General features: G+C 43.1%; 1 protein-coding gene across 1 annotated transcript in view; it reads right to left on the bottom strand.

Annotated features, from left to right (window-relative positions):
- LOC122651977 (5'-3' exoribonuclease 4-like) overlaps positions 1 to 15,817 on the bottom strand; it is a 60,213-nt gene that overhangs the window by 3,520 nt on the left and 40,876 nt on the right. The window contains exons 18-19 of the mRNA XM_043845582.1: positions 9,445 to 9,519; positions 9,202 to 9,359 (exon numbers count right to left, since the gene is read on the bottom strand). Coding sequence (XP_043701517.1) covers positions 9,202 to 9,359; positions 9,445 to 9,519 — 233 coding nt within the window. The remainder of the gene's footprint in view (positions 1 to 9,201; positions 9,360 to 9,444; positions 9,520 to 15,817) is intronic.

A 15,817-nucleotide genomic window follows, 5' to 3' on the forward strand; every position in this document is an offset into this window, starting at 1 on the left:
GAGTTGATAGATGTTATAAGGAGACTAAGGATTAATATAGCTTGTATCCAAGAGACTAGATGGAAGGGTAACAAAGCTAAAGTGTTGGACAACTTCAAACTTTGGTATTCGGGAGATCAGAGTAATAGAAACGGAGTGGGTATAATAGGATAACGATCTAAAGAAAGATGTAGTGGAGGTCAAAAGATTAGGTGACAGGATTATATCCATCAAACTGGTGTTGGAGAATGAGGTTGTCAATATTGTTTGCACTTGCGCACCACAGATAGGATTGAATGACAGTAGTAAGCGCTCATTTTGGGACCACGTGGATGATTTAGTGCTGAGTTTTGGTCATGATGAAGCGAATATTATAGGAGGTCACCTGAATGGCCATTTTGGGAGCAATTGTAGAGGCTATGAAGGTGCCCATGGAGGTTTCGATGTTGGGGTAAGCAATAAGGGGACCTCAATCCTAGACTTTGCGGTAGCTTATGACCTATCTATTATGAACACTTTCTTAGAAAAAAGAGAGGAACACTTCCTTACCTACAAAAGTGGGATGCAAACCAGTCAAATAGACTTCTTCCTAACTAAAAGGGCAGACAAGATGTTGTGTAAGGATTGTAAGGTTATTCCTAGGGAGAGTCTAACCACCCAACATAGACTAGTTGTCTTAGATATGTGCCTCAATGCACAGAAGTGTAAGAGGAGGGAACCTTCGTACCCTAAGATAAGATGGTGGAGACTAAAAGGTGAGTCCCTAGGCACATTTACTGAAAATGTGGTCAAACAAGGAAAGTGGGACTGTGAGGGAGACACCAATGTGATGTGGAACGAGATGATGACTTGTATTAAGCGGGTTGCCAAAGAGGTTCTAGGGAAAGCAAAGGGTAGGCGTCAATCCCTTAGGGGCATAGTTCGAGATCTCGCCGAGTTTCTCGGTTTTTGGAAAAGCCAAGACGATACTGCCTGCGAGTCTCAAAAGTGCAATATCTCGGCGAGATCTCGGATCTCGGTTTCGACCCATTTTTTTAACCCACCTACCACTTAAATACCTCACCTAACTCGACATATCTCGGCGAGATCTCGGATCTCGGGTCCAGATCTCGGGTTGACCCAAAGTTGAGGCTTCGAGTTGGAAAAAAAAAAATGCACCAACTCGGCAAGATCTCGACTCGTCTCGGTTTTTCCAAGAGCCGAGTTGGTACCGAGACCCGAGTTTTAGTACCTTGCTTAGGGAGACTTGGTGGTGGGATGAGGAGGTCCAAGCAGCCATCAAGACCAAGAAAGAGAGGTTTAAAATTTGGCAACGGACTAATCATACAGAAGATAAAAAGAGGTACAATGAGGCCAGAAATGAAGCTAAGAAGGTGGTGGGGATGGCTAGGGCAAGGAAATATGAGGAGCTCTATATTAATCTAAACACAAAAGAAGGGGAAAAAGCTATTTATAAGATAGATAAGATGAGAGAAAGAAAGAGTAGAGATTTTGATCAGGTGAGATATATAAAAGGGGAGAATGGAAGAGTATTGGTAAGGGATGAGGACATTGTGAGGAGATGGGATGAGTATATTTGTGAATTTCTAAATGGAGATAGTTCGAATATGATTGATTCGGTTAACTACATTAGTCATCAAGACACCACACGTCATAGATATGTACGAAAGGTCGGTGTGGCAGAAGTGAAAGAAGCCTTAATAAAGATGAAAGTAGGCAAGACACCAGGCCCAGATAAGACCCCAATAGAAGTGTGGAAGGCCCTAGGATCTTGTGGGTTTTATTGGTTAACCAAGTTAATTAACAAGATTATGATCACAAGGAAAATGTCAGATGATTGGAGGAGAAGTATTGTAGTTCCGGTCTACAAAAATAAGGGTGATGTCCAGAGCTGCAATAACTATAGAAGCATAAAACTAACGAGTCATACTATGAAACTTTGGGAGAAGGTTATTGAAACCCGTCTAAGAAAAGAGATTCATATTTCCCAATATCAATTTGGTTTTATGCCAGGTAGATCCACGACTGAAGCTATCTACCTACTGAGGAGGCTCATGGAAAGATGTAGAGCTAGCAAGAAGAACTTCCATATGGTCTTTATTGACCTAGAGAGAGCCTATGACAAAGTCCCTAGAGATTTAATCCGGCATGTTCTTGTGAAGAGAGGGGTCTCGAGTAAATATATAGATGTAATTAACGATATGTATGAGAATGTGATGACTAGTATGAGATCTGTGGGCAGCCAGGGCAAGGAATTCCCAATTACGGTTGGGTTACATCAAGGATCAGCCCTAAGCCCTTATCTGTTCACGCTTATCATGGATGTATTTAACCAAGAACATCAAAGATGAGGTACCATGGCGTATGCTATTTGCCGATGATATCGTTTTGGTGGATGAGACAAAAGCAGGGATTAATGCTAAGTTAGAGATGTGGAGATCGACCTTAGAAGCAAGTGGCTTTAAGATTAGTAGATCAAAGACGGAGTATATGATGTGTAACTTTAGCCACAGCATGATGGATGATGATATAGTGAAAATTGAGGAGAGAGAGCTACCACCAAGCGACTATTTCAGATATCTGGGTTTTATCATACACAAAGAAGGTGATATAGATGATGATGTTTCACAAAGAATTAAAGTGGGATGGATGAAGTAGAGAGGAGCGACCAAAGTACTGTGTGACCGACACATTCCTTTAAAGCTTGAAGGAAAGTTTTACAGGTCTATGGTCCAACCTGCTATGATGAGGATGTTAAGATGGCTGCCTCAGGGCTTTTTGTGCTTTATTTCAAGCTGAAACGGCTTCGGACTGCCCTTCGGAAATGGAATAGGGAGGTTTTTGGCAATGTCCATCAGAAAGTCAGGGACGCGGAGGACTCGGTTAGCAGGGCAGAGGTGGACTATGACACTTGCCCCGATGAGGCGTCCAAGGGCGCCCTGTTAGAGGTGAGAAGGAACCTTGATGAGATGCCGCTGTAGGAGGAGATTTTTTGGAAGCAAAAATCCAGGGTTGCTTGGCTGAAGGAGGGGGACAGGAACACGAAATTCTTCCATGCCACGGTCCAGATCAGAAGGAGACAAGCCAGGGTAGACAGAATCAAGGGGCTAGATGGTGTTTGGATTGAAGACTCTGAAGGGGTTCAGGCGGAGGCATAGTTGTCACGGCGTCACGGCGATCCAAGTCGATGGAGGGGTGTCACGTCGATATATCGACATGTCGCCCGCCATGGCGTTGCCATGGCGAGCATGTCGACCATGTTTTATTTTTTATTTTCTCTATTTTTAATGTGTTAATAGATGTATACTCAAGCCATGTTTTATTTTTTCTCTATTGTTTCTCAAGTTTTAAGAAGAAAATTCAGAAATCGAAGAGGGAAAGAAGAAATCGAAAGAAATCGAAGAGGGAAAGAAGACAGGAAGAAGAAATCGAAGAGGGAAAGAAGACAGGAAGAAGAAATCGAAGAAGAAATCGAAAGAAATTGAAGAGGGAAAGAAGAAATCGAAGAGGGAAGAAGAAATCGAAGACAGGAAGAAGAAATCGAAGAGGGAAAGAGAGTCAGGAAGAAGAAATCAAAGAGGGTCGCCATGGCGTAGGTCGCCATGCAGCCCTCTCCAGCGCCAGGACGCCATGGCGTCGCCATGGCGACGCCATGACAACTATGGGCGGAGGCGGTGTGTCACTTCTCGGAGCTGTTTACTTCTCAGGGGTGTGTGATGGATGAGGGCCTTCTATCACTCCTTCCCCCCTCTGGGTCTGAAGCTGACAATGTTGGTCTTCTTTTGATTCCCACTCTGGAGGAGGTAAGGGTGGCTGTCCACGCCTTGTCCTGTGACAGTGCGCCAGGTCCGGATGGTTTCTCGGGGTATTTTTTCACTTCCTAGTGGGAGGTGGTGTGCCAGGACGTTTAGGCAACGGTAAAGGACTTTTTTGGAGGAGGGGCTCTTCCCCGAAGCTACACCTCGGCAAACTTGGTGCTAATCTCTAAGAAGGAGAACCCTGAGGTGATGGCTGATCTTCGCCCCATCAGCTTGTGCAATTTCTCTTACAAGATTATTGCCAAGATCCTGGCTTCAAGATTGGCAGGCTTGCTTCCTGGTATAGTAGAGGAGCAGGGTGCGTTCGTGCAGGGAAGGTGCATACATGACAACATCTATATTGTTCAGGAGGTAACCTAGGACTTGAATCGCAAGACAAGAGGGGGCAATGTGATCCTGAAACTTGATATGGCCAAAGCATATGACAGGCTTGAGTGGGGGTTCCTCTGCCTATCCAGGCTTGGTTTCAGTGAGGGGTGGATCGGTCTGATTAGGAAAATAGTGGAGAATTGTTGGTTCTCCATTGTGTTGGGTGGCAGGCAGTCAGGTTTCTTCAAGTCCACCAGAGGAGTTAGGCAAGGGGATCTGTTGTCGCCAGCCCTGTTCATTCTGGCGGAGGAGGTGCTAAGCAGGTCTTAAAAATCTTTTTACAACAGATCACGCCTCTTATTCCAAATTGCCAAGGGGGTGCCCAAGGATTTCGCATAGCCTATTTGCAGATGACACCATTGTGTTCACTAGGGGTCTAAAGGGCTCGCTCAAACAAATTATGGGGTTTATCAACAGGTATGAGGGGTGCTCAGGGCAGCTTGTGAACAGGCAAAAAAGCTATTTTGTGGAAGGTGGCAGGACCTCGGTGGCAAGGGCCCACATGATAGGGACGGTGACGGGCTTTTCCAGGAAGACTCTGCCAATTACTTATTTGGGGGCGCCCCTGTACTATGGATGGCTGAAAATCTATTTCTTCGATGAGCTGGTTGGAAAGGTTAGGAATAGGGTGGCGGGCTGGAAGGGGAGACTTCTGTCGGCAGGGGGTCGGCTCACTCTCTTAAAACATGTTCTCACGTCCATACCGATCCATGTTCTTGCTACGCTGGCTCCTCCGAAAGCTGTCCTTCACAAGCTTTATGGTATATTTGCTGATTTTCTGTGGGGAAGCGAAGGCACTGGGTTTGTTGGCAAAAGGTTTGCAGGCCTCTAAGGGAGGGGGGGTTTGGGGGTGAGGTTATTGGAAGATGTGGGCCTTGCACTCAGGCTTAAAGGGCTCTGGAGGGTGCTCTCGAAAAAGTCCCTCTGGAGTGATTTTTTCAAGGCAAACTTCTTTAGGAATGATCATGTGGTGGTGGCTGGTGAGCTAAGGACTGGTTCAAGGTCATGGAGGAGTACGTTAGCTTTCAAGGAGTTTCTGCTCGACAGGTCTAGATGGCTTATTGGGACTGGCCAAGTCTTTTTCTGGCTGGACAATTGGTCTGGTGTAGGGGCTCTTATTGACCATGTGGACAATGGCATACAGGTTGATGTGGATTTGTTGGTCATGGATGCTTTTGATGAGTATGGGGCTTGGAAACAGGGTCTTCTTGACCTTATTAACTCGGCTGCAGCTAGGGAGTGCATCACGCGTGGCATCTATGCATGCTCTGATAGAGGGGATTTTCTGGTTTGGACCCCTACTTTGAATGGCTTGTTCACCACTAGATCAGCATGGGAAGAAGTGAGAAAAACCTCCATTGAGGTTAGCTATGCTAAATGGGTTTGGAACCAAGCTATCCCTCCAAAGATTGCTTTCTTTACGTGGCAGCTGTTTAATGGGAAGATCCCTACAGATGATTCCCTTATGTCAGTTGGCATTCCTCTTGCTTCTAAATGCACTTGTTGTGGAAGTCCTAAGAGGGAGACCACTGACCATTGTCTGGTGACTGGAGGTACAGCAGTCAAGGTGTGGGCTTTTTTCTCTAGGCTCTTTGATATGGCTCATGTGCCGTCTCAGGGAGTTCGTGGTCGGCTTCTACTTTGGCAGGAGACAGCTAGTTTTAAAAGTATTAGTGCTTTCTTAACAGGGGTTATCCCGTCACTAATTGTTTGGGAACTTTGGAAAGAAAGAAATTATAGAAGACATGGTGAGAGGAAATGCACGGCAGCCACAGTGGTTGAGTGCATCAGAGCATGGGTCAAAGATATCCCTTTGCCTACCAAGTTAGGTCGGTTGGGGTCGGCCAGGAACGACTTGATCTTACAGTACTTTGGTATGGAGCCTCCGAAGGCCAAGCTATCTAGGCCCATTCCGGTTTGCTGGCGCCCGGCATTTAATTCAGTAAAGTTGAATGTTGATGGAGCCTGTAGGGGCAACCCTGGCACAGGAGGGGGTGGAGGGATAATAAGGGATAGGAATGGTGAGGTGCTGGCAGCCTTCTCTAACTTCTATGGTGATTGTACAAATTCTATTGCCGAGCTGCGAGCTCTAAGGGATGGACTGGCCCTCTGTTGTGAGTTGGGGTTCAGTGACCTTGTGGTCAACTCGGACTCGGTTGCCACAGTATCAATGGTAACCAAGCGTCATTGTGGCCTATGGAAGGGGTGGTACTGGTTCCACGACATTATGGCCATGTTGACTGCCAGCCGAGGGGTGGTGTCCTTTGCCTACAGGGAGAGCAACAGAGCTGCGGACTGGCTAGCTAAGTTAGCTTGTGAATCCAAGAGGTCTAGTACTTTCCGGCAGGATACACTCCCTTCAGGGGAGCTTCAGGTACTGCTTAGAGAGGACAAGTCTAGTATGCCGATCCTCAGGCTTTACTTTCAGATTTTCTCATGTATAGTTGGGTTGGGTGGAGAGTTTCGAGTGAAAGAGATTTCCCTATGGGCTGGGGTAAGGCGGCATGTCCCCCCCTTGTATTCTTTTATTCTTTATTTAGTTATTAATAAAGCTCTAGGGGCTGGCCCGGGTCCCAGGTAATATTCGGGTTAAAAAAAAAAAAAAAAAAGTGAGAGACAAAAGGATTAGAGCCGATGTAGGAATTGCCCCAATCAGCGACAAGCTCCGAGAATGTTATTTGAGATGGTTTGGCCATGTGCAACAGAGGCCTAGGGACGCCCCAGTAAGGAGGAGTGACCTGATTCCAATTGATGGAGCTAAAAAAACTAGGGGCAGGCCTAAAATGACCATAGGTGAGGTTGTAAAGAACGACATGCAGAGTCTGGGTCCTATGCCAAGTATGACCTCAGATAGAGCCTATTGGAGGGCAAGGATACACGTTGTTGACACCAGGTAGCTGAGATTTTCCTGATTTTCTGGGTGTGCCTCTTTCCTCTAACTCTCATTTTTCTTTTCTCCATCTATCACTTTTCTCATCTCTTTGCTTCTTTTATATTCTTTATTCCTCTGTTTTCCCTACTTTGTTTTGTAAGGATCCATCTAGTCGACCCCATTTAGTTGGGATAAGGCTGAGTTGTTGTTGTTGTTGTTGTTTTTGACTACGACTATAATTTCTAAAAAGAAAAAGTCATGAAAAATGTAAGAAAAATAAAACTGCAGAAGTTCCCAATCCCATAAATCACTTTCCAAACAGAGAAAGAAATCATATAGTTTTGCTCCTACATTGTCTTAAAAACTCGTACATTTCTCCAGTATAAGAGATGTGAATGGTTGTGTTTAGCACAACCTGATGCCAAAATAAGAAGGATCGATGAACTGGTTGAGAACCGGCACGTTATAAGCCTCTAGAAGAGGACCTTTTAGTTTGATGATGAAGATGGAGATGGATGATGGTGATAATTGATGGAGGTAGATAGTTTTGGCTGTTAGAGTCCCACTTGAGCCCCACTAAGGAGATCCACCTTGGATATGATTGCTGAATCCACAGCCCACTTGAGTCCACAAGCTAAATCTCACAGAGAGTTCTTTGTCTTCAAAATCTGGTGTTCCAGAGAACAGCCCATGGATTCATTATATAGAGGGGAGGCATTAAAAGCCTTCTAGAGAACAGCCCATGGTTTCATTATATAGAGGGGAGGCATTAAAAGCCCATGGGATACATCAACTTAAATTGAATAGACTTTCGGATTTTCAACACCTAGAAACTAAAATCAAGACATAGATAACATCCCCATGACATAAGGAACTACAACCAAGAAAGTGACTTAGAAAAACTAAAAGACTCTTAATGACTAATAACTAATACCCAAGAGGATGGACAACCTCATAACTCCACCTAGGAAACTGAAAAGACACATAGTAAGAGTAAACACTAGGCTAGGAAAATGAAAAGGCAGAACCACTGGCCCAAGCGCGCATAGTGTAGACCTATGGGCTGGGCCTTTTAGGCCTGGTCCTGCAGACACAAATCTAGCCTTGGGCTGGGCCTGGTAGGCTAGGCCTGGCCGGCTGGCTGAATGCCTCGCATCACAACCTGGTATAGAAACTTCATATTCTCCCCAACTAATGTATGACAAGATATAAGGATCACGATTTATATTAAAAAAAAATTTCCTGGAAGGAAGCTCTATAACAGCAACAGAAACCACTAGTTATGAACACATCCTTCAAGATGTGACTGGGCCAAAGTTGTTTGCAATATCACTGGCATCCCCCAGCACCAGCAAGAAAAGGTGTAAAATGAGAATTAAATGGTCTTAATTTCCCTATTATGCAGGAAAATCTGCATCAGGGCATCTCTCCCTTTCCCAAAGTGACAATATCTCCTACAATATAGAATAAATATAATGCTTTTGAAAACCGTAGTCTATGAAGAAAAGCAAGAACCTTGGCCTCATCAGAGTCCAAATCGGCCTAAAAAAAAGTCTCACAAAACAGAACACAAAGACAACCTGATAAGACATCCCAAAACCTAATGCAATAAACGTTTAACCATAGGTGACCATATAACCAGATCAGAGTAGTGAGGGGGAAAAATACTAATTGTCTAATCTACAGTTGTAAGAACTCTATAACAAATCTCTACCATGTGGTTCAGGGGACGGATGACTATGCTGTAGCCCTTAAACTATACCTACCCTAAACATAAGCATAGGGAGTATCCAAGCCCCACAATGCACAGAAGGAGAACTTGACGAGCAGAAATCACAACATAGAAAATCAATGACTGCAAACTCTATAACAAATTTCTACCATGTCACTATGGGTTCAGGGGACGGGTGACTTATGCTGTAGCCCTTAAACTATACCTACTGTATACATAAGCATAGGGAGTATCCAAGCCCCACAATGCACAGAAGGAGAACTTGACGAACAGAAATCACAACATAGAAAATCAATGACCGCAAGCACATGAGGTAATAGGGTCACCCACTGCAAATTGCACAACAGAATACAAGAAGGTAAGTTTGAATATAGAGGATTCTACTTGTATTAATTATTTAATTTGCAATTGTAAAGTATTCAGTTACAAACCTCAATTTTGGGTCAATTTTGTGTTCGACTTCAGCATTAGTCAACACTGGATGATCTCTATTTTGTTCACAAAGTGAGAAGATCTTCACTGTTAAAGGATGTGAAATGTGAACAAAGAGCCTATCCATTCCCAAACTGTTTCTCTGTTTTTCCTCATCCTACAAAAGCAGTAAAAACTTTTTAAACTATGAGCCAAGAGTTATCCAGTAATTATTAATAACCGTTTGCATAATCAAGTATTACCGTTAAGGTGTGTTCCACCTTTGCAGTCTCAGCAAGAAGACGAGATTCCATAATAAACGGTAATTTACAGACAGCCTGTGAAATCAGAGAGGCAGATAAAATCAAGCAGGAAGGGTGTGATATAAGTAGAGCTGCGCATGTACTTCATTTGATTCATGAACAAGGAGAACTCAGTCGGGAATAAAATAAAAACATAGTAAAACATTGCACCAAAGTAAATGTACTGTACAAAATGGTGTGCTTTCTCAAGACTATTTTTTTTCTGAGGCAGCATTTGGTTGCTTCCCAGGCATTGTGGAAAAGGAAAAGCGACGGAAAACTGAAGAATTTGATCATTTGGTTGCTTTCCTTGAGAAATTCAGGGAGAAAAAATAAGTAACTTCTGGGAAAGGCTCTTGCGTGTCACCCATTTGATCATTTGGTTGCATTTCTTGAGAAATTCAGGGAGAAAAAAGAAGTAACTTCTGGGAAAGGCTTTTGTGTGTCACCCATTACATGGGAGAAGAACAGAGAAAAAATAAAATTGAGGGAATGCAGGTCACACCCGGCTTCTCTTGTCGCTCTCTCAGGGTTATGGATAACTACGTGAAATTCTTGGACAACCAAACAACAACAATGAATTTTGCAATCTGATTTCTCTTGATTTTCACAGTGCAACCAAAGAACTAGTGAACGAAATGTTCTCTTTTATTCTTACTTTTCCTTTCCTTTGCCTTTTATTTTTCTTTTATCTGAGATAGCAACCAAACACAGTCTTAAATGATGTAGATAGACATGTTAGGATGAAGTACAGCGACAGGCAGAAGGGCTATTGTTGGATTGTATGGGCCAGAATACCGTGGGGGTATTCTGGACTTTTTCCCTTTTTATTATTCTCTTTACTATGTACAGCCGACTCATTATTAGAGTCGGCTATGTTGGGGCAATTCTGTCCATGTAATGTTTCGGTCTTTATTATAAATATACAGCTTGGGATCAGTCTTTGATCATCCAAGCATTCAGCTCTAGTTTTATTCCTGTTAACATGGCATCAGAACAGGTTTCGAACTAGGGTTCTCCACAGCCCCATTCTCGATCACTTCTCCACTTCTCTTCCTTCTCTCTTCTCCTTCTCTTCTCTTTTGTTCTCCATTCTCACATAGGGCAGCACTGATGAGGTGATCCATAGATCCAGTTGCTGCCCACCTTCACCTCATTCCATGCTATTAGAAATCTGATCGATAGAATTTGAAGACTTCCTTTTTTTTTTTGGACTGATTCAGTCTCAACTACAAGGAATCACTCCACCTTACTGAAGATCAAGATCTGCAGCAGTTTCTAAGCCAATCCAGCCAGCAATTTTGAAGCCTTCCTCCTTGATCGTTTTTTTTTTCAGGTTTTCCCAAAACCCTGAAAATATTGATCTCTGGGTTTTTTTTTTATCTCTGTTGGTGCTGATTTTTGGGGAGGTGATTCAACAATCCTCCAAGGCCACTCGATCCAAATTTCAGCCTCATCCAGTGTTTTTTGGTGCTGTTTTTTCCCTCAATCGATCTCAACATAATCAAGGTTTTTCTCAAAACCCTGAAAAAGTCGATCTCAGGGATTTACCTATCTGTTGCTGCTGATTCTTGGAGACACATCTGAGTATCTTTCACAGAGTCTCTCCTCTTTGTAACAGAAAGAAAAAGAAAAAGACTGATCAGAAGAAGAAGATGAAGGAGAGAGAAGATGAGAGAAGACCCTGCTAGAGATGGAGCAGTCTCGGTTGTGAGAGCTGCTCCTCTCATGCAGGAAATATATTAAATAATCTTTCTAAATATGTTTCCTAATTTAAGGAAACAGAATTACAACTAATAACTGAAATAAGGAAAGAGAATAGAACAAAATAAGAATACAGCTGGCCTATGGACTAGCTAGCTGTATCCATGACTTATGTACCCCCACGGTACATTAAGTCATGGACCCCCATACACATTTAATATATTTAACACTCCCCCTCAAGCTGGAGCATACAAATCACCCAAGCCCAGCTTGCTGAGATTGTTCCGAAAGGTAGGCCCAAACAAGGGCTTTGTAAACATATCACCCAACTAATTTGCAGAAGAAGTAAATGGAGTAGTAATCAGCTTCTTCATAACCGCATCTCTAACAAAATGGCAATCCACTTCAATGTGCTTTGTACGCTCATGAAACACTGGATTCTTGGCTATATAGATAGCAGCTTGATTGTCACAAAACGTCTTCATAGGAGGAACTAAAAAACCCATCTCCTGAATGAGATTACGAAGCCACATTAACTCGGCAGTTGTATGAGCCATTGCTTTATATTCAGCTTCTGCACTAGACTTAGATACAGTAGCCTGCTTCTTACTCCGCCAAGTTACTAGATTTCCTCCAACAAAAGTACAATATCCAGTAGTAGAACGCCGGTCACTATCAGAACCAGCCCAATCAGCATCGGAAAATCCAACAAGATCAACACTGTTACATGGCCGATAGATAAGGCCTTTCCCTGGAGCACCCTTTAAATACCTCAAGATGCGACAGGCTGCCTCCCAATGTATTTGCTTTAGAGCATGCATAAACTGGCTAACTACTCCAACAACAAAGGAAATATCAGGGCGAGTGACAGTCAAATAAATAAGCTTCCCAACAAGTCTTCTATATTGGTGTACGTCATCAAAGTTAGCCCCATCACCTTTGCCAAACTTCTGATGAGGATCCATGGGAATATCGGCTGGTTTAGAAGCTAACATGCCAGTGTCAGATAGTAGGTCTAACACATACTTTCGCTGTGTTAGACTGATTACTCCGGAGGACTTCAATGCCAAGAAAATAACTAAGGTGACCCAGATCCTTCATCTGAAACTGCTTGTGTAGATAGGATTTGACATCTGCAATGCCAGACTCATCATTACCAGATATAATGATGTCATCAACAAACACCACAAGTACCACCAGCTTGGAACCTCGGCGACGGATGAAAACTGAATGATCCAAATAACATTGGGAAAAACCACATTGTGTCATAACACTGCGAAATTTGTCAAACCATGCCCTTGGGGACTGCTTCAAACCATAGATAGCCTTTGCCAACTTGCATACATGCGCAACATTCTCCCCCTGAGCAACATACCCCGGAGGTTGCTCCATATAAACTTCCTCCTGGAGATCACCATAGAGGAATGCATTCTTGATATCCATTTGATAAAGAGGCCAATTCAGATTAATAGCAATAGATATACGAACTCGAACAGAATTGAGACGAGCCACAGGAGAGAAAGTCTCAAAGTAGTCAACCCCATAGGTCTGGGTATAGCCTTATAGCAACAAGACGAGCCTTGAGGCGCTCAACGGATCCATCAGGATTATATTTAATAGTATATACCCAGCGACAATGAACCAAATCCTTACCGGGAGGCAAATCCACCAATGTCCATGTCTGACGAAACAATAGAGCATCCATTTCCAAATCCATAGCATCCTTTCAACCAAGGTGAGAAAGTGCTTCCTTGTGAGTTTTGAGCACAAAAGATGAGGACAAGGAGAAAGCAACATTACGAAAGGGCAAGGGAAGTTGAGAAATTCCAACATAATCCTCAATAGGATAGACAGGACGAGTAGTACAAGAACGAGTACCTTTCCTTTTAGCAATGGGTAAGTCTGGTGAAGGGGAACTTCAGCCGGAACTTCAGCCGGTGCAACATTGGTGGAAGGTAGAGCAGGAGCCTGTACTGTAGTAGATGGAACTGTAGCCTTGTGCCATTTATAAACCTGTAAAGGAGGTGTGGCTTCAGGATCCAAAACAGGAAGAGGAACCACAGATGGAATAGGTGGAGTGGGTTTAGGAAACATAACCTCACTAGGTGAGGGAGGAGGAGAGTAATAAGGAGTGCTCTTAAAGAAAGTAACATCAGCGCTAACAAAGTACCTATGAGAAATAGGGTCATAACACCGGTAACCTTTCTGAGTCCTGGAATAACCAAGAAAAACACACTTGATAGCACGAGGAGATAATTTGTCAATATTTTGGTGCAAAATATGGACAAAACAAACACTCCCAAAGACACGCGGTAAAAGAGGAAACAAGGATTTAGTAGGAAATAAAATAGAAAAAGGAGTTTTATTGGACAGGATAGAAGGCATTCGGTTAATAAGAAAACAGGCAGTAAGAACTGCATCACACCAAAAATATTTAGGCACATGCATGTGAATCATAAGAGAACGTGCGACATCCAACAAATGCCTATTTTTCCGTTCAATCACCCCATTTTGCTGGGGGGTGTAGGAATAGCTAGTTTGATGAATAATCCCACGTTCAGAACACAAGGTAGAAATGTCATTTTGCATATACTCTAAAGCATTATCAGACCGACATACCTAAATACGAACATCAAATTGATTTTGAATTTCATTAACATAATTGTGAAAGACAGATAAAAATTCAGACCGATCTTTTAATAAATAAACCCAAGTTAAACGAGAGTGATCATCAACAAAAGTAGCAAAATATAAAACTCCTAACCTATTTTTGACACAATAGGGACCCCAAATATCAGAATAAACTAAAGAAAATAAAGAACTACTTTTAGGCTCAGTACGAGGCGGAAAAGAAGTGCGATGATGCTTCCCCAATTCACATGCTTCACAGGAAAGATGAGTTAAAGAGGAACAACTTGGGACCATCATTTTCAGCTTAGGTAAGGATAGATGGCCCAGCCGAACATGCCACTGATGAGAATTGGGATGAGTAGATGCAACAGCAGCAGTGGAAGGTCCAATTCCATCCAAATAGTAGAGGCCAGCCTGCTCAAGCCCGCCACCAATCGTCGACCCGGTCTGAAGATCCTAAAACACACAATAAGATGGATAGAAGGTTACAGAACAGTTAAGGTGCTTGGTAAGTTGACTCATAGATAATAAACTTAATGGTAATTGAGGAACATGCAAGACAGATGATAAAGTGGCGTTAGGAGTAGGATAAACTGTACCATGACCACTAACAGCAGTAGAAGAGCCATTAGCAAGAAGAACAGGGTTGGAATTAGTAAGTGTGGACAAAGAGGAAAACATACCAGACTTACCAGTCATATGGGAGGAAGCCCCTGAATCAATAATCTAGGGGGTAGAAACTGATGTGGAAGAAAAAAGAGCAGATGTACCTGTGATGGCTACGGTAGCTTTGGATGGAGAACTAGATGTCTCAAGCAAATGCACACGCCTGAGAAGTTGATGATAATCGTCCCAAGACACAGACATGGTGGGAGGAGCCTCAGGTAAAGAAGAGGAGGGTGCCTCACTAGGTACCACAAAAGCGGAAGCTTGATCAATAGCAGCATTGGCAATCTCATTTGCCCAATCCGGACGGCCGTGCTTAACCCAACAAGTATCAATAGTGTGGTTGGGATTATTGCAAAAGGTACAATGACAGGCAGCTTTATCAACAAATTGACCAACAGATCCACGACCACCATTCCCTTGGCCACGACCACGGCCTTGGCTACGACCCTTACCAGAGGAGGACCCTCGGCCCCAACTAGCAACAAATGCAGAAGAATCCTTTTCAGAGGATGAATCATTCTTGGGTGCAGAAGACAGGCGTTGAAGATGACCAAATGTCTCATTCAAGGAAGGCACCTGTTCTCCAGTAAGTAACTGGCTTTTTACGGACTAATACTGAGGATGAAGGTTAGCCATAAACAATGCCACATGAAAGTCAGATTTTTGTTGTTTTCATACCTCGGCATCAGTAGTAAAGGGCTGGTACACTTGAAGTTCCTCAATAAGTTCCTTAAAACTGCCAAAGAATTCACTAAGAGACCTATCCCCTTACTTATGTGTAAACAGTTTCTCATATATTTCATAAATGCGAGACACATTCTTGGCCTGGGAATATGTCTCACGAAGATCAGTCCATACTCCTCTGGCTGTGGAGTGATACATAACATTAGAAGCAACGGCTGGTTCCATACTATACCATAACCAGATTTTAGCAGTGGAGTTATCACGCATCCAAGTAGTGTAGGCAGTAGCGGAAGCCTTATCTTTAGGGTCATAAGGAGGATCTTCAGTGAGATGCTGGACCTTATCCTTGGCATACAGATAGGTTTGTACAGCTTGTACCCATAGTGTAATTAGAAATCCCAGCCAGCTTAACACCAGTAATAGGTAGATGAATATGGTCCACAATAGCTTTGGCCTCTTCCATAATATTAAACCAGAAAAGGAATAACAGGCAGTGAAGAAGTAACAGCAAGGGAAGGACCAGTTATCAAGGCTCAAGAGGAATATGGAATCCACAACAAGTTGTATATATGCATAATACACAACAGAACTGGCAGCCAGTAAAATAGCTATCGAGAAGCACAAAACAGGGATGAAAACTGGTTTT

Source organism: Telopea speciosissima, chromosome 1 (genome assembly GCF_018873765.1).
Source record: "Telopea speciosissima isolate NSW1024214 ecotype Mountain lineage chromosome 1, Tspe_v1, whole genome shotgun sequence".
Taxonomy (NCBI): Eukaryota; Viridiplantae; Streptophyta; class Magnoliopsida; order Proteales; family Proteaceae; genus Telopea; species Telopea speciosissima.